A 23,444-nucleotide genomic window follows, 5' to 3' on the forward strand; every position below is an offset into this window, starting at 1 on the left:
TCATGACAAATTACTTGGTCATATAAAAAAAGCTATAAAAATATATTAATAGATAGAACAACTTCCAGAAGGAAATTCTAAGTAAAATCAATAGCAATATTTCCATTGATATTATCTTAAACAGTACAGTGAAAATCATTTTTCGTAATTTTTTTTCCAAAGGTAACTTAATTGAAGCATAATAAATATTTAAATATCAATTTGATGTTTTGCTGCACCATAAGAAAATATGCAGAATATAGAACACTAATAGGTTATGCTATAGATACAGATCAATGTAAGTAATTCTAAGCATCTGTGTTGCTTGATACATCCTTATGTATTCTGGAGATATACAAAAAATAAAAATTTCTTAACACTTAGCAATGCAAATATGTTTTCTATGCCAGGTTCAAACATCATTTGGCTTCAAAAGCTTTTTCTTTAATGATACAGAATGGAAATGATGAGCCTTTGGTGTGTTCTTGTAAGATGTATTATAAAAAGTGGCACAAGAAAGCCTGGCATTTTAAAACAGTATGTGTCCCAAGGGTAGTGTTGATCACACAGAGCTGCAACTCAGAATTAAGAACTATTAAATATCCACGAGAGTTTTGGTTATTTGCCATGCTGCAGCAAATAATTGGGCTCCCACATTAGGAAGATGTTCTTTCTCATCACTTTTACTGTAGCACTTAGAAAGGCTGGCAACAGACATCAAACAGAGTAATTAGGTAGTTAGGATGAATAAATATCAATCATGGTGTCTAACCAACAACAAATAATACCAACAAATAAATTTTTTTCAGATTTATCACAAATTACTAAGTCTATCAGGTTTTCCAAGAGTTTTTTTTCAAAAGAAAAAAATTCTGAGGCTGCTCACAAGGTATTTTTCATGTTTAATTAATGAACTGAGCTAACATCTACCATGCTAATTTTTAATGCGTGAACTTTAAAGAACTGATAGAATTTTTAGCACAGACATAATTTCAAAATTATACAAACAATTCCTCTTTTGTTTTCCCTGAAATCAGTGTTCTTACATGTGATACCATGATCCTCCCTTACATGAATCTCCAAATAAGTGTTCCTTAGATGAACAGAGCACAAGTTTATTTCTGGTGAAATTCAGCAGAACTCTAATAATCTAATGGCAACCTGAAGCTCAACAAATTTTTATTTATCTTATTTCTCCAACAGGCTCTTGCGCAGGCACTAAATTTTCTGTAAATGGCTAAAGCACCTCAGCTTTCCAAATGAACTTCTCTGAACTTGTCTCCAATGACACCAAAGTTTTGCTCTGCAAAGCCAGCACTGATGTACCCTCTGGAATTCAATTCTAAACCTGAAATCCTACAATACCTGCACTTACTTATTGATAGCTTTTATTACCTGAAACAACCAGGAATCTTTTCTGGTCTCATAGACATGCATATGCAACTACTGTTCTGATTTCAGAAAATATAACATACCAGCAGACATCAGTGTAGCTAGAACACACTGATCAGAATCTCAAAGTATAGGATTTAATTCTAATTTTCCAACAATTACCCACTCATCTAAGAAGCTGTCTTCATTTGACATATAGGTTAGCTGTCAAGAAAGCAGTATGCAGAAAGCTAATATTGAACATTTTAATCTGTGCTTTTGTGATTTGTTGCCAAACTCCATCCCTCCCTTCAGCTCCTCTTCTTGGTTATTAACTGTTGTCCAGAAGTATGGCAAAAGACAGATTATTCACAGGGGTAAAATATTTCCATGGAAGCAGAATCTTAAAAAGAACTTGACAAATTAGACTATTCTTGTCTTCTCCACACAACCAAATTATTCCCATCCCAGAGTCTGCACACTGAAATCACTTTTCTGTGAGCCGCTTTTAAAATTTATTTTAATTTGAAGTCATTGTGAGTGATAGCGTGGAAAACTGAGCAAGTGTGTCAGCAAATGCAGCACTGCAAATTTCTCTATTGGATGGCAGACTTATGGCAGGGCTGTCTCTCTGGACCTCAACTATTTGACACACTTCCTCAAAAGACCAGCAAACTGTGCATGGGTGTCAGTCATTCCTGTTGGGCGATATGCAGAAGGCACTTAAGCTACAATAACAAGAGACCTCTAAAGAGACTTGAATAATTTCAGTCTATGAGCTCAAGAAGGTGAAAAGAATTGACACCATCACCACACCTGCCATGATATTATAAGCCACATAACAAACCCTGAGTAATTAAGTTGTTTTAACTGCTGTGCAGTTGGACTAAACCTGTAAGCAATGCCCTCTTGTGTGTTCCCTTTATCCCTACATATAACACTCGACTGAACAATTTAGATACTATTCTAAACAATTTCATTAGTAAAAGGTGCATTTACTTTTGCTGACTGCTATTTACTGGCCACATATATTCTAAATGAAACCGTCAAGCTTTCTTTCTTTGGCACAGGTTACATCATTACTCTGTTTCTTCACATGATCACACAAGAATGGAATCAAATTCTACAGTCACCCCACAAAGAACTGCATCGTGATGTTTCCCTCTGCCCATAAGAAGGTGCCATTTTTCAGAACTTAAATTCTCCATAAAAAGGAGAACTATCCAATTATCTTTGATTACCATAAAGCTAAGTAATGTAACATTTGGTATCTTATTCATCTATTTTCAGATTCTGATTATTCAAAAATAAAATGAAGAAAATCCAAGAATGAGGTAAAGTCACCATTAAAAATTATCCACTTTTTTTCCTCCTCAAACCTAATGTGCTTTATTTTCTGATATTTATTCCTACCCAGTTAGAGATTAATCATTACAGTGTTTACATTAAAAAATCCAGTCATATATTTATGTCTTCCTTGACTCTGTAGTGGAACTTTCTATTCTTTCTCAGCAGGAACTTGGAAAGCCTTCTTAAACCTCTGAATCTGCAAGTGATTTTATCAACACCTGTTATTTGCTATCATAGATTAAAACATTGAAAGCTCCTTCACAAAATATTATGAAACCCACTTATAGGTTAAGCTTTGACTTCAAGCAAGCCATAAGGATATACCCTAAAATTCAAGCTGCCAAAATTTACAATTATTAGCTCACGTTCTCTGTACTAACAACAGATATTTCCACTGCTGACATTAAAATTGTCAGCAATTGGAGACTCTCTATAATTAGGGAAGAAAAATTTGTCCATATTTCTCTAGTCAAAGACATTTACTCTTTCCTTTTTAGGGCTGGGAATTTCTTTTTTATTTTTCACCTTTTTTTTTTTTTTCTGAAATTTTCTTGTTTCCTTATAGAATTAGTCAGCATATGCAAGTTCTTTCCTGTATGCAAGTAAAGAGTATTCCCATCTTCAGTAACACTTTCTGTTTTGAAGCCTATTATGCAATGAATGAGACAAAATGTTTAACCAGTGAAGCAACATAAAACAATTTATAATGGGGTACAGGCACTCTTAAGGTAATTGTTGTGTTTGTTTCCAAGTCCCAGATGAGAGCTGCTACACTTGCAGGACTTGACAGATTTGCATTCTCCCATAACACATAGTCCAGGATTTCAGTTAGATCAAATTTTAAAAGCTAGTATCTGAGAAAAAAGCCTGTCATACCCAGGACCAGACATATCTCTAGCGGGAGCTCTAATTACAGTTCTATTATTAAAAACTAGATTATAATACTTTCCTTTAATATCATTAGGTATGCCCTGCAGAACTTCATTATTTTATAAATAAACTTCATTTGAGGTCAAAAAGCTTATTTCTGAATTGATAATAATTTAAATTATATTAAATTATTATGTTCCACATTTAAAAAATGCTTTAAGCTTTAACTTATTGCATGCCATTTAGATGCTAAACCAAGAAGGTATCACTCAAAGTAGCACCCCATGTCTGTGATTGCAACAGGGAAAAGAGAGGTCTCTTGGATTACCTTCTCCCATTTCTCTTATACTTTGGATGTACTCTTTTATCTCACAAACACTGAAAGCTAACTTTTGGCCCTTCCTACTTAAACTTGGATTTTCTTATAGATGAGCAACATACTGTAATTTTCAAGGCCTAGATTTTCTGCATAATCCATTTTCTGGCTAGCAAAACAAGTAAGAATTAGAGAGAAATCTGCCCTTTTGAGCAACTGTCAGAGGGACCTACAAAATTTATTTTCCCCACTTTTCTGATTTAGAGCACCCTACCCAACTTGCTAAAAAAAGTCTGAAGAGACAAAGCCTCACCCATAGCAATTGAAATATTGCTGACATTTATGCTCTCTTTTCCTAGATACCCTTCCAAAGATTTCTTGGTAACACTCCAGAGGTTTTAGGTTCTGCACATCTCAGACAGAAAACTATCAAGATTGTGTGGCTGAAAGTTTGTTATGGATTTCATGTTAGGGATTTGACTCCACAGCTAGGAGATATCAGACTTCACTGATAAACTTGAGGCATCTGAGTGAAGCAGCTACACATGATCCAACTGAAATGTCACTCTGGGCATGGCCAGAGGAAGGACAACTCTCCTCCCCCACAGGTAAAAATTCTCTGTGGTGCTCAAGTTATGCTGATGAAGCATAAATTAGAAAATTACTTTTTCAAACCTTTACAGTTTCTCACATTTAAAAGCAATATTTGTATTTACATCACAAGTCATATGAAACAACTTGCAAATCTGAGTGTTTTTGAAAGCTCTGTCCAAGAATAAATGCACTGAGACACAGGTGCTCTAGACACTCAATATTTAGGAAAGTAATGCAGCTCTTTGGGGAGAAATGCACTATAAACCCAACACAAATGAAGATTTAGAATATTTAGAAGTGGGTATATAATATTTAGAAGTATATAAAAGAACTATATAAAAATGGGGGGGTTTGCTTATGGGAAATAGTAGATGGGAGAGAATTATCTAACATAATTTAATTTAACCCTAAATATTTCACAGTTAATTAGTGACCTGGATTTCACTTTTCACAAATAAGAGAAATTAATTATGTCATACATTTCTCTGTCTTAATTCCAACCCTGTAGGCTAATCTACTTAAGACAGCATACCTAGAACTACATAGGATTGAATAGAAAGCAATTCTCCAATGAAAGTAATTCATTTAGCACTTTCACAAAGCTGACAATGATGAGAAATCACTAACAAGGAGTAGCCTGCTATCTGAAATCGATTCCACAGCTAGAAACAGAGACAGATTTGAACCACAGCAAAGAAGTCAGGAGAAGAGGGATAAATTGGAGATTTCACAGGGAAATCCACTTTCATGTTTTGAAGACCATCTCTCTGAGCTGTTAGAAGTGGGAGAAACACTGTCCTGGGACTATACAGCAAGACCTCCAGTATTTCTGTCCTAGAAACCCAAGAAAGAAGTAATTTCTTCAAGGTTTAAAGATCAATAGTGTTGTGATATAAGCTGAAATAAGAACACCCTGTCCAAAAAACCCAGGTCATGCTTCAAGCAAATAAAAACTTAAATCAATGTTTAGGAGGTTTTTCTCAGAGCTCAAATGAAGTTGAGGGACATTAATACTTTTACAAATATATGTTTGCAAATGCATTTTCACATGCAACTAAAAATAATGTTATAAAACTCAAGTAATAAGTACCTAAACACCATTAAACTACACTTAATAAAACTGGAATTGGAACAAAGGCCCCTAGATCATTCAGATGAATGAGCCAAACCTAACAGTAAAAGCATGTGCTGATAGATATTTTCTAAACCTTTCATAATTCTTGTCATTCTTCTGCAGACTCTGTCCAAGTTTCCTCAGTAATTGCAGCTTTGCTATTCCATAAAACAATCATTTCTGAGAAAACAAGTATTACATTTAAGTAATACTTGTAAAATATTATACAAGTATTACATATTAAGAGTATTACATTTTCTTCAGATATAGAAGCAAAACAGTTACTCTTCATTTTCCACAACTGTTTCTGTGACCATGAAAAGGCCTAACTGGTAATACATTTCAAATTAGGCTATATTAGATGATGGTTGCTGTAGCTACTTATTCATACATAGAAAAGCAAGATTACAAATTATTCAAAATCCCACTATTGCCAAGAAAAATAAAATAATTACATCTTTTACCCTCTGTGAAACACTTCCATTATCACAAAGATATTAAAGTTGCCCTTTTTTTTCTGCAATAGTACCATGTTGTGGATTCATTTTGTTTGTGATTAAACACAGTACCCAGAGCTTCCTTTGCTTCATTATTGCCAGCCCAGCTATTCCCCTCTTCTGTATGCATGTGTCCTAAACATAATAGTTCAAAATTGTCTTGCAATTCATCATTCTTCAAGACAATATTTCATCCTGAACCAGTCCTTCAAATTGCTGGACATCTCTGCTGTAAAGGTGCCGAGCACAAATGTGTTCTGTCCAAATCATTTGAATCAGTATTAGAAAATACTCTAGACAATGGAAAAAGTCTATGGGACTCCCTGATAGACTAAAGCACTCCTAAGCAGGTTTTTCAACATCATGGTGGTTGTATTCAGATTATCTTACTCCCATTTTTAAATTAGTAGAATCAGATGGGACACAAAAACCAGATTAAATAGCTACTATTTCATTGCTGTCTATTGCCTGGTAAAATGAAAAATGATAGAGCTGATTTGTTTTATTATTACTGGCAAATAAATTTGAGTCATTATCCTCCAGGAATTAAAATAAAAAAAAGTTTCAGCAAATTAATAGCTCAAGCAGAATTTTTCCTGGATATTAAAGATAAAATAATTATGCACTGCCAGAAGGGCATGCTTTAAATAAATTAGTTATTTGGTCTTATTTTTCCCCACTCCATTTATGATCTACCATTCTCAAAAATAAATATACCAAAACACATTATAATTAACTTTCATAATTTGTTAACTGGATCACACCTCTTATCTCTGACCTTGCTCTTCTCTAATTCATCCAGTTTTATTAAATACGCAATTGCAATTAGAAACAAGAAAATACAAGTCTAATAGAGGAAACTCCTTTGTACATTAGAAACAAAACAAAGAAATTCAACAAAAAGTAATACAGGTGCATCACTAGTTTGAGAAAAGGTTAAGCAAACTGAGGCAGAGAACATCTTAAGAGAAGGACAGCTTCTTACATTTCAATCACTGATGAAATCAAAGAAATAAAGCTTGAACACTTTTTCTAATAAATCCATCAACTCCTTTCAGCAATATCTGAGACTTGGAACTTTTACCTTGAAAACTAAGCTTCACTGTAGGAATATCAGTTTAGGTTTTTTTTTTGTTTGTTTTGTTTTTTAATATACAAAAGCTATTTTCATCAATAAGTAAATAAATATATTACCTTAGCAAACTGTGCATTTATCCATTTTGTGAAAGTTTTCTTTTGAACATCTTCCCGTTCATCTGCCAGACAAAAGAAAAGCACTTCATTAGAATTGTTCAACAAAATAATTCAATATTATTGATTAATGTAAACTACTAATGATACTTCAAACACAGGCAGGAAATTTGTTTGGATCTATTCTCTGAAAATTGCATCAACACATTTTGAAGGTCTATAGGTCCCCTTCATAGTCATGGTCTGTAAGGGCGTTTGAGGGCTCCGCGGATGGTTTGGGTGGATACTATCCTTCCCAACAATGGTCTATATCCCCAGTTCAACTGACCTATCCTGAGGTTTCTTTTCTTCTGGAAAAGAACACATTGCAGATTTCAGCATCTGAAATACCCCATTTTAATTTTTAATTTCATATAGATATAAAAAACCCAGACATGTCATCTGATGGTCTTGGCATCAGGAAACTCTTCTAGAGTAGAAAAATACTTCAAATAACATTATATGCACCTCCTCAAATTGCTTGAGGAAGTGAAACCTTCTGCACCCCAACAATAATTCTCCATTGGCAGCCCCTGATGTATTTTATGCCTTTTTTACTTGCAACTATTTACCTGTCACAAATTGTTATCGATTTTTCCTCCAGTGGAAAAAGAAAAGAAAACAAACCCAGACAAATATTTGTTCAGCCACACATTAAATTCTTTTTCAATTCTTTAATATGAAACCTTTGTAGAGGGAGGTGATTTATCTTAGGCCTTGATTTCTGTACCTAAGTTGTAAGTACAGTCTTGATAGTGAATGGAACTGGAGAAACAAAGGTAAAATTCTGCTGTATTTTATATAGGTTGAAAGAGAAAAATTATTCCAAACTAGAACTTTACAAGCATTTTTTCAAAAAGATCTATTAGGCATCATCCCTGAAATACAAAGGACAGATTTCTTTGCTTGGCAAAACAAAAAAAAAACTCAACTAGAACTGAAAGGCATACGTGGAAAAGGGTGCAGAATGCTTATGCACTCCATGCAGCCTTTTGCAGTAAAATTCTCTACATTTCTTTTAAAAAGGGATATTAAATTCCCTTCTGAAATGTATACCAATTAATAACATTACTGGATTCAGCTAAATTTGAATGGCAGGTATAGACAAGCTAGAAGAGAAATGCATGGCATTATTAATGTACTCTGATTTCCCTCCCGTCCATCTGTCCAAGGACCCAAGACAAGACAAATCTTTTTGAAACAACGGTATATTTTGTTCTTAAAACCTCAATATTGCTTTAAATATACCTTTCCAACCAGAATATTTTCCAGTTTCAAAGATACAATATACTCATTAAAAAAATTACTAGTTTGCAAAGTTACTATAGCATTATAAAAAAGTACTGCATACTTGAAGGAGCATATTCTGAGTTCCGATATTCTTGAGCAAAAAAAAAATTGACAACACAATAGTACAACTGGAAACTTCTCACAGAACACATACATTATAATTACTCTGTCGCTAATATATATATGAGTATTTGCTACAATCAATTTTCTAAAATTCTATTGGTATCTATCCTAAATAACACTCTCAGCTCCATCCTATGGCTGAAATAATACCTGAATAGTTAAGAGACTCATCTAAAAGCAACAGCATACGAAGGAGATGCTGCTTTTAGTAATATATGATGCTAAAGATATTACAAATTTTATTTTTCCCTACAAGCAACACTTCTCTCTGTGTTGACTGTAAGTTGTTTGGTATATGAGTTTTGTTTCATTCCAGCCATGTGCAGTACACAGAATATGAAAGAAGAAAGATACATTTTGTTGGTTGGTAGAAGATAAATATTCAATCTGATGTTCTATTTCAAACTTTTTCAGCAACTTCATATAAAATACTACATATGAATAGCTGCTTCTGTTTAATCATGTCTGCTAAAACTGCCAAATGCAAATGGGTTTGAAGAATAATGTAGCATTTAGCAAGGGAAAGAAAAAGAGACAAAATCACCTTTTTCAAACTGTTCAAACAATCTTATGAGATATTTAGCAGGGACAAGGAAAGGGACAAACATCTCTATAAACTGTTCAAACTTCTGCTCTTTCACCCCAGGCAGCTCTAAGAGCATATTTAATAACTGTGGGTTGTTTGGTTTAGGGTTTTTTGTTTGGTTGTTTTTTCTCCACAAAGATATATACAAATTTAACTGCTAGTCACTAATTAATTCATGTCCCCTGTGCTAATAAAAAACAGGGTCTCCTGAGAAAAATGAGAGTTAACCCCACAATTTGGATGTTTGAAACTTATTCAAAGTCCAGGCAATGCTCTGCTACTTTGTAAACACACATCTATTCCACTGCTGTTATCTCTACACAGAGATCATTGCAAGCACTTTTATCTCCAGGTGCTTGCTCTGAGGAGTTTATACCACAACAATTTGTTAGTGACAGCCTCCTAACCTAAAAATGAATCAATCTTTTGGTTATGCATGGCCTGATTTCCCCATTGTAAACACGACTTTTACAAAGATACGTTCTCTTAACCCAGATTTATGGATTGAATGCTAGAGGTGGAAGCTGAATGACATTTATCTAGGTGCTGCAGAAACGTGCCAAGAACACTCCTCTGCCACTTTCATAATGCTGTGTTTGTAAGAGTTCCTTCAGCAGTGAGCCAGTGAATGTCCTTGGAGGTGCTTTTACTGTGAGACAAGAATAATCAAATGTCCAGGCAGGTAATTCCTTCATCTATTCAAAGACTAATGTGGTATGTTTGTTTCTTTTTTCAAGCTGAAAGAATTGCAGAATACTGTACTGTCTTCAGGTTAGATTTAAACACTGCATGGATCCTGAATTCCTTTATTTCAATAACAACGGGATTCCTTCCCACAGCAAAAATGCTTTTCTCAGATTGATGGACGTTGAATGAAATAGGCTAAACCTCATTTTCTGTAGGTTATCAACTCAGAAAATGAACGCTCTGAGGTCTATAAAAACCCTTCCAGAAAAAAGTTACTGAGCAGTAAAATTTACCTGATTTTCATGCCCTAGAGCCTCTAGTACCATGAACAGATCTTTTAAATACTATACATTCACAGATTTGTTCTGATGAGCACCCAGCTTTGAAACTGTGAATCCAAACCTCTCAGATTACTTAACTGCACATTTGACTTTTGAAGCATTAGTCCAGGTTAGGCCTCATAATAAATTATGACCCAAAGAGAAAGTGCAGTATTAATGAAGCTAATCATCTGACAAAGGACAGTTCTGACACTTAATCAGACAGTAAGGCTAATAGAGGTAAGTGGCACACTGAAGAATGCTTAGGAACAATCATGATTCAACAGAATAAAGATGCTATTAATAATGGCAATTGGTCACCATACAACTTTCCTAGATACTTAACAGCTCATGTTTGCAACCTACCACTCCAATGCAATTCCCATCTGTCTTCTACAAGAAAATTTCCAATATTATGTTGTCATCTCTTAGTAAACTACACTTTTTTACTATTCTTATTTTTCCACACCACCCTACCCCCTCAAATGCTATCAAACATATTAAATAAAAATAGTAACAGGAAAAAAATATTTTAAATACCAGTGTACTCTAGATGCTATTCTGAAAGCATACAGAAGTGTTAACAAATCACTAAAAAATAATACTTTTAAAAAATTTGATTTGACAAATACCAAGAAGATTGCAAATGAACCAAGGTTCAGAAGCATACACTATGTATGTCACTACATCATTCCATTTATATAATAAAAGCAATTTTTCCACAGAAAACATGTAGTAGGGAGAAAGAAATTTGTACTTTGTTGAATCCTTCCCATTTTTTCTACAAGATCTTTAACCTGTCAGCTCTTGACACACCTGAATAAATATTTCTTTCACTAACTCACTGAATGGCTGAAGCTGTTAGGCATTGGTCCAACTGCCCCTGCAATCAAGCAGGTCCACCTAGAACAGATTTTACAGGATCCTGTTGAGTGTGGGTTTTTATTGAGTCTCTAAGGATGGAGACCCCACAGTGTTTCTTACTATTACCATATGAAGACTGCTTTTTCAGCCTTCCACAGATCTGGGTTGTCTTTCCAATGTAAGTGGCTTGGAAAATTCTTCTCTAGAGTAAATCACCCCAATTTCTAAAATTAGAAGACATTCAACAAAATTGTACTGGTACATGAGGAGTATGGATCCATATCCTCGGATTATAAACTTCAATTTTAAATAAACAAACAAAATATAATTATCATGTCAATGAAGATGTGACATTTATAGAGTGTTTGAATCATTCAGAGACAGGCAATGGTAGGAAGCTCAGTTGTGTGATAGATTTGATGCACCTTTCAGCAAGCAATTCCATCACAGGTGCAGGAACACAAACAGGGAAGAAGATGACATATTATTCTGTTATCCAGTTTACCCTGAGTTAGATAAACAATAATTGAATAGTTATGTTTTGTCTAGAACCAGAACCTATAAGCAGGAAAGGAAAAACAAAAAAAGAAAAGGAAGGAAATAAAGAATTCCCATATACTGGTGAAAACTTTGAAACAATGGTGTTAAGGCAGGTGTCAATTCCTTCATTCATGGCAGATGCAGGTTCATTGGAACACTATATTTTAGAGGATAAAACCAAAATTGCTATTTGATTTTCTAGCAGCCAAACAATGCAGATTGAGAAAAGGTCAGGATTTTCTTCAGTGAGTGGGAGTGAGTACCAGCAATGGTGGGAGTACTAGGAACAAAAGAGGCCACAGATAGTCACATTATTGATACTCTGGCTCCATCGACTCACTATTCTAAGAGATTTTCAGCACATTGTTACAATACTCTGCCAGTAACTACAGCTGCTGAGAAATGTTCCCTTCCCATTCTTGCTTATCTGAGGGGGGAAGAAGAAATCAATGTAATACAATGACTGAATGATATTAGAGTGGACTAGCTTTGATTTTTAGTCACTGAGGCCATCCAAGACATTCACCAGCTGACAGGAAATACAATAGGCTGCTTTGACAGACAGACAAGGAATTTAAGTCTATTGCTCATGTAAGGCAATACAGAACATGCAATTCTTTGTCCGTCTTCTATAAATACACTGATGAGCAGTGTGTTGACTTAATCTGAATATTGTTAAAACTCCCTGTTCCCTGTGCTACGCTCTTGAGACTTTACTGCGGAACCAGAGTCAAATCACCATAATCAAACCATCTCAGGCTTTTCAAAACACTGATGAACCTATTCAAATGCTCAGCAGAAATGGAATACTGAAAGCCCTCGTTAATATAGATTTAAAGAAAAAAAAAAAGTACAACTAAACTCCATGAAAAATAGAATACTAAAATTTTCTGAGAAAGGTTTGGTAAGAGTCAAGGTAAATTTAGGAAATGAACAGGTGTACTCCTAACTAAAAAGATTTTGCTCCCTCTGTTTCCTTCAAACAGAGAAACTCAGAGAGAGGGATGCTATTTATTGATCAGAGAACAAAAAAAAAAGGATATCTGTAAGACCCAACCTACAAGATTTCTACTGACAGATTGGTGTAGGAGATTGAACTACTGAACTACCTTGCCTAGACTGCATGTCAAGCTGAGGAAACCTTTTATTTTTCCCATTTCATAATGTTAGTTAGAACTGTTCTCTCTTTATAAATGTTTTAGGGAAACTGCTTACTGACTGCTTCCTATTTTTTAAATTCTTTAAGACAGTGCAAGTGTTTATATTAGGTCTCACACTTCAAATCTTACTTTAACTAATTAGCTATTTAGAGAAAACCTGAGTGCTTTTGAGGACCAGTATGGACATCATGTGTAGGAGCAGGAGCAACACAAAGGATAGAGAACATGACAGCCTGCCAGGGTGGAACAGAAGGAAAGATAAAAAAGGGAAAGAAACAACAAGGACTACAAAAAGAACAAGAAAAAAAAAAAAAAAAAAGAAAAATTAGGAAGGCATGAGGGGAAGACAGAAGGGGAAGTAAACACATTTACCTTGGCTTGGAGGGAAAGAAAAGGAAGAACATATGGAAAAGAAGGAAAGGGATGAGGAAAAGAAAAGATAAACACTTCCTTTCTGGAAAGGAAAAAAAGGATATCTGGTAGCTAGATCATATGCAGGGAAGCAGTAAATTTGAACAAAAGAACTACTGAAGCATGTGTAACTTAGTCAAAAAGATTTGACTAGGATCCAGAAGCACCAGAATAATGCAAACAAGCTACATATGACTCCTAAAACAATAATGGGCAGCTGTGAAATGTACACACAGATCTATGTTTGAACAAATTCATGTAATTTGTTCATGTTTGTTAACCACCCCTCTGCCCTTCTTCCCTCCACCATTTCTCAACCCTTGTCCCTAAATAAATTGTAGCATATGGAACACCCAAGACAAAAGCAGGATCACAATTCCAATGAAACTTAAAAAGAAAAGAAACAGAATGCCAGCTGACATTTCCAGAACATTTTAAATATACACAACATGGGGTGTTCATCTCCAATTCACACACTTGTCATTGTATGCCCAGCTGTTGATCTAGTCCTCCTCTGGTCCACCACAGACAAATATAATTTGGGAACTGATTCTACTGCCCCATGTCCATGGATTTGACCTGAGGACCTGTAACAAAACACTTGAGTGTCAGGACATCTGCCTCAAGTGCTGGTGACCCATCCCTGCCTTAACCTTTCAAGGATAAGGACTTGTAAGAGTTCTGAACCACACTCTACAAAAAAAACCCTGTTCTAGTTATTAACAGCTTTGTAAACACAAGCTTAACTGGTTTTGTCTATTGGGGCTTTTTATTATGTTCTAACCAACAATTAGTTTGGATCCAGTAAATTTTTCCCAAAGGGAAACCACTAGTAAAATGCAACCTAAAAAGTCCCAGTACTTCAATACATCAGATTTCTCTGCACAAGATAAATAACTGCTCAAACTTAAACTGACCTAAATCAACCCGAGAGGCTAGTGCTTCAAAAGGAGTTCAGTTTATGCCTTCTCTTTACATAGAAATACATAATTACTCATTTGGATATTCAACTGTATATAAGCAGTGTCCCCTCTTTTATCTATTTTTCAATGTCATATATGTGTATTGACAAATGAAAAGAATCCTTTTTTCCATTTCAATAGAAACCCATGCTATTTTTGCATCATACTACTGTTATGAAAGTACTTTATGAATACTGTAGAACATATATTATACCTTTAGATGAGCTAATAGATTTGTTTTTATTAAAGCTAGTTAGAAGGTCTGTATCAGCTGAAACCACTGCTGCTTTTAGGAACTTGCAGAATATTGTTCGATTTAGTTGCATTAGCAATTTTTTTGCAGTCAGACACCAATGAAATCATGTTGCCAGTACATCCAAGGACCTCGAAAAAACACCAATGATGATTTAAAAGCTTTTTGGTTTTGTGGGTCGTTTGTTTGTTTTGTCAGTTTTTGTTTGGCTTTGGAGTTATTTGGCATTTTTGTTTGGTTGGTTGGTTTGGGAGTTTGGGGTTTTTTTGTTTGTTGTTGAAAGTGACAAAATTCACTTACAGGATAAGTCTTCTTAGTGCTACTAAATTAATGGGGAGGGATACTGGTAAAACCAAAATGTGAAAGAAAAGTAGGAGCTGGTCAATACTAACTTCATCTTGTCAAATGAGTATATATGGGGAAAATACTTAATATTTCTCAATGGATTCATTTGAAAAAAACTTTTTTTTTTCTTGTTTACAGAGTAGAGAAGCACAATTTAAATGCTGCTAACATCATGTGATATTATATAAAAGTAACAGAAACACTTTTTGCCACATGGATTTACAACTGTTATTATTATTGCTATATATAAAGCCAGTTTCAACTCCACAGCCCAAACCTGCAATTTTTACCACAGCTGCTGAGAGATATGTTGCTCGTTTCATCTTACAAAAACAACTAATAACTTGTAAGGTTGATTAGCAGGAATCACAATGTGCTTGGAGTAAGGAGACAAAGTTTGCTGCTCAGTCCCCTTGCTGGTGGTTGGGCTGACTGGAACCAAAGAACCCACCAAAACCATTATATAACTTCTTTGAAAGAGCAACTAGACCCGGGAAAACACATTAATACATCTTGACTGTAGTAATCTGGTTTCAGAGTTTCTTACTTTTAACCTATTATTATTCTTTCCCAGAGAAAATGGGAATTATTACCTGAAGCCAGATAGAATCAGTATCAACCCTTTTTCTCCTCTGAGATGATGGACATTCCCATACTCTGCACAGGAAGGACAGTGGCAGCAGGACAGATGGACAGACCCAGCTGTGTCCTGGCAGCAGCTGTCCATCTGTGAGCCCTATTGAACAGCCAGCAGCAGAAAATCCTCCTCAGTTAGACACTAATAAAATTGGTTTGTGTGCACTGCACCCTCAGTGACAGCCCGTAATAAGCATTGTTACTCCTGTGCAGCAAGGATCTGAGAGCTGCTGAAACTAACTCAAAGTGAAAGGCAGCGCTCTCACCTCGGCTGCTGTTTAACCAGCCGGCTCAAAGAGAAGCCAGCCCTACAAATGTCCCTGTCACCACTCTGGGAAAAGTTACAGGCCAGAAGTAAGCAGCACTGGCAGCTCCTGTATTTCAGCAGTCACCAAAAAAAAAATAAAAACCAAAAAAAAAAAAAAAACCAAAAACCAAAAAACTCACACAAAAAACCCAACAAGAACAACAAAAAACACCCGACCAAAAAACCATCCCCCACAATAAGAAACATGCTCTGAAAAAACTTTAAACAACTTCAGACTTTATGATTTTCACCAGTAGAGATCCATGCACTGGGAGGAGGAAAACTGTGATAAAGGAGATGTGGCCAATACAGATGTTGGCTTGTCAGGACAGAGGGGTTTAGGTTCTTGGGGTTTTTCTTTGTGTTTTTTACACCTTGGAAGAAAGGTCAGCATTTAGTTGATCAGCAAGCCATCTCAAAAGAAGCTGTGACAGAGGCACTGCATGGGAAGTATTACCAGAACAGAGATTAATTACTAGAAATATAAAAGTCAGCATTATGTAACTAGATAAAACTACCCAAAAATTTCATATTTATAACCTTTATGAAAACTACACAGGTATTATTTTGTTCAGAAAAAAACAGATAACTCCTTACAGTTAGGCTGTGTCCTTACTTAGCTGGAGATTTTTGCCATCTAGGTTACTATTTTTGTTCAGATATGAGCAATAGAGGACAGGAGACTAAGGACAGTGACATTAACTCATGAGCCAGCCAGAGCAGAACACATAAAAAATAGGAAATAGGAGCCCACAAACCTTCTGAACTATAGATTTTCAGCTAATAACAAATGAAGCTGAAAGGAGCATAAGGATTTAAAACAGGTAATCAGAGTTTAAAATGTGACATTAGTATCTAGTGTTCCACACAACCTTCTGATGTGAAAATGAAATTGCTGTTCTGTTTTCAGCAAATGCCACCTAGTGATGCATACTTGCAAAGCTTTGAACTACTTTGATTTTTATGTGCATTGCCCCAGATTTTCTGATTTGCTTCTATGGAAAAAAAATCAGGCAAGTGCTTCACATGGTCACAGACTCTTAAAATTAGTGTTACACACATGCAGAACACAGAGGAGGATGGGTTAACCACATGTGAAGGACCAACATTCGTTACAGTTTGTATTAAAATATTAATTGCGAACAACCATGCTAAGTACACTGTGGTAGCTAGCACTATTCTGTTCTTTTTTTGTTCCTCTGTCAAAAGCAGTTAGAGAACAGGCTGTTCTAGTCTGCTTGACTGACTGCTGTCTACTTTATTTCATCTGACCCAATTAGTGTCTGAGTTAATTAGGAGGAGCTGCCACTGGGATATCAGAGAAGTTTGCAATTAATGAGACCAAGGCGTTAATATGCAATTGTTTACAATACACACACCCTATTCTTAGGGTAAATATACTGTCATTATAAAGCTGACAGCATCAACTAGTCCACAGCTAGAATTCATCTTATTATACAACATTTGAGGAAATTTGAAAGAAAAGAACACAAGCCTCTAAGAACAGCTGTGTTAAGTAAAAGTAAGTGAACTGTGTTTTTCACTCCTGTTTCACCTCATCTGAAGCAGACAAAGTAATGATGAATGTATTTAAACTATAGTTGTGGTTTATTTAATTCAGACAGAACTGTTGCAGATTTCATGTTGTCAAATCTCTTGGCATCCTTTCACCACTCCCAAGCATCCTCGACTTTCTAAGGGTAGTAAAGAAAGGCCAATCAAAGAGTAATGCCCTTGTTGATAGTGATAACTGTGGGGGAGGAAGCCAATAGAATACGACTTAATTCCCTTATACCCTTTCCCATTTTACAGCTACTCTGTTCTGTTTATAGTGGTTCAATTGTACAAGTGACTGAAGGATCTTAAATTTTGAGAAATATACACATTAGGATCTGAGTTGTTGAGGACAACACGATTGTCCAGCACTACCCCATATTTGGAAAAACTCCAATTGTACAGGTGAAGGTTAATACAAATTAGATGTAAGCCTAAATACCAGCACTTCACATTAAATTTGGATTACAAAGAATGTTAAATGGGTATCTGTTACACTCTATAATGTCAAACATTCCTGAAAAGAAAACAGAAAAAAATTTAATTTCTAGACAGCTGATAAACAACACCTTGCAAACAACCACAATGTTTATTGCAGACTGTTCTTCCTTCAACTTTTTTCTTCTATTTTTCATTTAACAGCTTTATTTGGAAAGTGACTGTTCAGTTCTCACACAAAGCAAAAACATTCAAATTGGAAGAATGGGGGAGGTGTTTTTCTCATTTGTCTCTAAGATGGTGAAAAATGAGAGCACAATAGAAATGAGTTTTAGACCTAACCACAAAGATGGTGACAACTGTTACAAAGAATATGCATTTTTAAGACAAAATGTATTAAAGTTAGAACTCAGCAATGTGCCCAAAGCCACCAATAGTTCAAACCATGTTTTACCCAGAAACCAGTGGGGAAAAGAGCTATAATTATAGAAAACAGGCATTATAAGCTGTAGAAATCACATTGCTGAAGACAAGAGAAGCATTTAAGGTGAGGTACCTCCCTTGTCTATCAAATTACACAGCAGCATTGGCTTCTGGTGCAGCCTCTGTCCCTCCAGTACCGCACTGGGAGGGGGTACTGTGACACACAGAGGAAGTGCAGGATGTGCTTCTTAAGCACTCAGGCATTGGTCCTGCTTATGAACATTTCATTATCTCTGGTAACACTAAAACATACTTTGCTATGTGTTGTTAAATATATGTTTGCAACTTCGCATAAGGTTCTCAGATTATTTTTAAGTTGTCTACAGAACTAACTGAAATTAGGTAGAAATCCTGTACAAAATTCATCTGCCTGACATTAGAGCACTGGCATTTATTAAATCTGAATATTCAGTTTGGGGTTGAACATATTTTTCATCCACACATGGTGACAAAGCTCAACATTTATCTCTCCAATTTATCTTGAGAGAGTGGAGTAGAAAGAATTGGTAAAAATAAAATGGACAGGGACACTAAGATAGCAAGGAAGAAGGAAGATATACATAATTCCCTTATCCACATTTTGAGGTACTTTATCCATTCTGGGGTAAGGGGGAAAGTAAAGGGAGGAGCAATTTTTAGAATGATAACACCATTACATTTTAAAACATGTCCCTGAAATTCTTACTCCACTTCAGAATATTTGAAGCACTAGTGAAATATTTATTAAAATTAGATTTAATGAGTACTATTCATCTTCTCATTAAGTGGGCATTGTCTGAGCAAGTTACAAGAATATTTGCAATAACAAATTGTATTTGAATCCTGGCTGATTTCATGCCCTCCCAACTGAAAGAGGGATTTTCTGGCTGTACCAGACATGAACATTTTAGATAACTAATAAATTTGCTGCCTGTATGTATTCTGTGCATTGATCAGTGGTTTTTTTTTTTTTTTTCATTGCCTACATCATTCAGAACTGCTTGCAATGAAGGATTTCATATCTATAACATTAAGTGAAGATTAAGAAATATTAGTATTGATGCTAGGACAGTTACCTATTATAAACATCGATTTTTATTTCAACTCGGTGCCAACTCATCAGCTCTACTGAGAGGAGCTCTGTTTCCTTAATATAGGTTCAGTACAGAAAAAGAAGAAAAACAGCTATTTGTCATTCTTTTTACAGCTGTTCTTTTCCAGTCTAGACAACTCAAGGCAAGTGTGACATTTCACAAGATCATAAACTACATTGAAGAAACATACTGTCATTCTATTCCGATGTTTTTGCAACAGTAAAGCAGAGTAATTTTCTTTGTAGCCTAATGCTTTTTAGAGGCACCCTAATCAATCTGCACAGATATTTTGATCACATTCATCCTAATAGAGAAGTAGAGTGAATAGATATTGGAATTTCAGTTTGGGCTTCTATCTTGGAGGATGTACAAAAGACCAATTGAAAATATTCTGTATAGAAAACTCATAAGCCAGCAGAGGAAGGGAAAGAAGGAAAAATATGCTAAAATGAATGTTAAAATGTATGGATAACTTACTGGGAGAGGAAAGAGAAGAAATGAGGACTCAGCTAAAAAGACTATTGATAAAATCTCACCCAACAAAGCTGAAACTATTACACCGTGGCTTTGACAGCTACTAAAAACCTGCACATGAACTAAGGGAAATTCACTGAAATTAAAGAATGATGGTTTAGAATTAATCAAAAAATGTTATACCCATTAATTCTCAGGAAGTTCAGATAGCACGCTATAAAACAGTTCAATGTGAACTCAATAGAGAACATACACCCTCTTTCCCTGCCTAAATCAGGTATAATTCTTATTTTCTTCATACATCTCCTTTAATTTATTAGTAATCCATCTTCTTTGCACACTCTTTAGCTTCTTTAATGTTTTCCCATTCCAAAATTTGAATCTGGTTACCTGCTCACTCTACGGTTCACAGTTGCACTGTAGAACTCCTGAGCATATCAAATCCTTAGGACAAATGTGTAAAAGATAAAAGCAGATTTATAAAGATTAATGGTGGGAAGATATTCCGATGAGTCTGAGCACAAGTATCCTGAGGCAGTGTTTAGCTTCAGTAATGACTAATTACTGATATGCAGATGCTGAGAGGAGCTCAGTTGGTCAGAGCATGGTGCTAATAATATTCAACATTGTGGGTTCAGTCTCTGTGTGGAGCATTTCCTTAAGAGCTGGACTCAGTGATCCTTGTGGGCCCCTTCCAACTCAGAAAACTGTGTGAATCTCATGCTGACGTCTACTATCTACCATGCAATGGATCTTTAGGCTAATTCAGTGAGCATGAGGATCAAGAAAACCAGAATGACTACAATATTCTGCTCCTTTTACTCAGCTCACAAAACAAATATTCTTTGGCCAACATAAAGAACCAAAAAGAAAGTTATTTCCAAGAATTTTGAGAAGTGAGGAATGAGTTGGCTACTCCTCTAATATTTGCAACACCTCACAACCAACTTAGCAACCACATAAATAGTGTCTATGTTATTTTGGTATTTCTACATCGCTAATTGTCAGGCATTCTTCATCAGCATCATCAGCTTGATGACAATGACATCCAGAGGTTAAATCATTTGGATATCTGATTAGCTGTCAAAAACAATGATTCTATGACATTCAGACTCCACCTAACATCACAACAGGACCCAGAGGGTTTGCAACCAAATACCAGTTTTGGAAATTAAAAATACTGCCATTCTTATAATGAAAGAACTTGAAAATCATGCAGCAAGCAGCTACATTAATAAAAGTAACATGGAAACTATTTACAATTACAGCAAAACAACTTACAAAGGTCAAATTGGCATGACTGTGACATTTCAAGCAATGTAAATGCAAGTCTTAAAATTTTCCATGCTTCTATTTTACAGTCCCAGTAATAAAGAAATTGAATGATTTCCAGGTCTTTGACATGTTTCCTCTATTGACAATTAGGTCTTGAATGGAAGATAACTTTGGTAATACACAATTCTCCATATTAAATTGTTTAACAGTGTAGGAGATCATTATGCATAAAAAAAGTCATTATTTTTCAATTATTTCTGTTCCAACTGTAGTCAAATGCAATACTCAAGGACACAAAGAAAGCTTAAGATAGCTTCTAAACTCTGTTTGTTTATATAATCAGGCATGAAGATAGTATTTCATAGAATATAATGCAGATATTTTCCCCCTGCTAGGTTTTACACATGGTAAGAAAGTACCCAAAACACAGTTTGAGCACTGGCTTTTTGGACTAAACAAAGCTAGCCTGACTACAAATTTAAACACAGAGAGAATTTAATTAACATTGCCTATTTCACCATTAAGCTAGGTGTGGTCATGATAAAAAATTTTTCAGTGCTCACAGCAAATATTTTGAAAGAACCTTTCAGTGAGATAGGGAAAGAAACATGATAAAGAAGCAATATGAAGACAAAATTTTAAAACTACAATGTAGGTAAAGTTATTTTCAAGAAGCAGAAAATATTTACACAAAAAAAAGTTTACATTAGTAAATGGAAACAGAACAATATAGAAGGACAATATGTATTTCTTTCTACAGAAGTGCATTAACACTGTAAGAGACCTCTAATTATTTTAGATGGATACCAGTCAGAGAAATGCACGCTCTTTATTTTTTGGATATTTTTTGCTGTCTTCTTTGGCTTGTACAACATAAATCTCACACAAAAGAGGTAACATTACCAGCCAAAAAGACTGGTCATCATCAGGACTTATATATTTAAAAAATTGAAAAAGGTTATAGTCTCGGAAACAAAAACAATTAAATCATCTTCCTTTTGGTTGTTGATTTATTTAAATGCACTCGATTTAAGGTGAGAATTTAAAGGTCTGCAGTTTTTTGTTTTAAAATGGAACAGATGTACACCTACTTTTCAATGTACTGCACTGTCAAGACATTCCCCACAGCATCCTTTTAGTTCAGGGCTCTGCTAGAACAGAGAGGAACCTGCTTTATATTTCAACTTGAGAAAATATAAATAAAATAATACTGCACATACAGGAGAGGAAAAAAAATAAAAAAAGAAAAAGAAAGTACTTTCCTATTTTGCAGACACTGGGTAGATAAGTATCCATCCTGGCTGGAAGGAGGTGAAAAATCAGTGTCATTGCCTAAAATGATGCATGTTACTGGATTATTCTCATTAGTGAGGATTACAGTCTTGGCAGTATAAGCAATGTAGATTGAAATAACTGCAACAAGTATAATGCCAACATTAAGAAATAAGTAAATTATGGAATTATAGTCCTTTATCAGTCTGTAAAGCTTAATAGCTTTCCTAAGCTATTATTTTAATTTATATTTTCCATAGAACTTTACATCTTTGAAAATGTCTTATTCTAAGGAACACACAGTTACTATGATTGCAGTGAAAGTAGCAGATTAAAACCCTCAAAAGTTGGCTTTGATTTTTCCTACAGGCCTTGTCAGAAATGTAAGCATTCTACAAGTTTAAGAGTTGAGATTAGATATTACTTTTCAGAATTAATTATTTTTATATTAAATACTGCTTTAGGGAATTAATTAATATTGCAAAAAAATTTAAGGTATTAAAATTCTGTGCAGCTACAATGTGCAATTATAAAAAGATGAATTAATATTTATTCTGGAATATTGAAATTTATCTAGAAATCTGATCAGTAGCACATACAGAGGACTATAAAAACAAAGATATCAATGAGGTAATTCACTAGCAACTTTTAAACAATAAAAAAAATCATCATGAGGTACATTTCAAATGCATCCATATTCTAATAGTGCAGTATTTGTATTGAAGTGAAATATATTTTAAGACTACCCAAAGCACCAATTCAAGCACACAGGTGTACAAATATATATGCAAGGGTACACATGGTGAAAATACTGAAGTTTTTGCAGTGGGGTCTGACCTTCAGAGAAATCAGAGGTCTGATACTGTTTGGCTTTGATAGAAGCAAAATGTTCGCCCATATGATGTTCACTTGTGCAAGTGTTCATGCAGCCATATTTCTATAGCATGGTACATTAACACAGCTTTCCAAAATATTTTGAAAGATGGCACATACATCCAGTGATGTTTGATGACATTTATTAAACTGTTCAAGGAAGTGTGCACCTCACTTCTAAGTATTCCTGAAGATCA

The 23,444-nt window shown here is 35.0% G+C and overlaps 1 protein-coding gene across 16 annotated transcripts in view; it reads right to left on the reverse strand.

Moving 5' to 3' along the window:
- DMD (dystrophin) overlaps nucleotides 1–23,444 on the reverse strand; it is a 1,135,802-nt gene that overhangs the window by 851,047 nt on the left and 261,311 nt on the right. For all 16 annotated transcript variants that reach the window (XM_072937290.1, XM_041719931.2, XM_041719926.2 and 13 more), the window contains exon 2: nucleotides 7,286–7,347. Coding sequence is in view for 15 of the 16 variants with exons in the window: in XM_041719931.2 (XP_041575865.2) it covers nucleotides 7,286–7,347 (62 nt within the window). In the remaining variant the exon portion in view is untranslated. The remainder of the gene's footprint in view (nucleotides 1–7,285; nucleotides 7,348–23,444) is intronic.

Source organism: Taeniopygia guttata, chromosome 1, assembly GCF_048771995.1.
Source record: "Taeniopygia guttata chromosome 1, bTaeGut7.mat, whole genome shotgun sequence".
NCBI lineage: Eukaryota > Metazoa > Chordata > Aves > Passeriformes > Estrildidae > Taeniopygia > Taeniopygia guttata.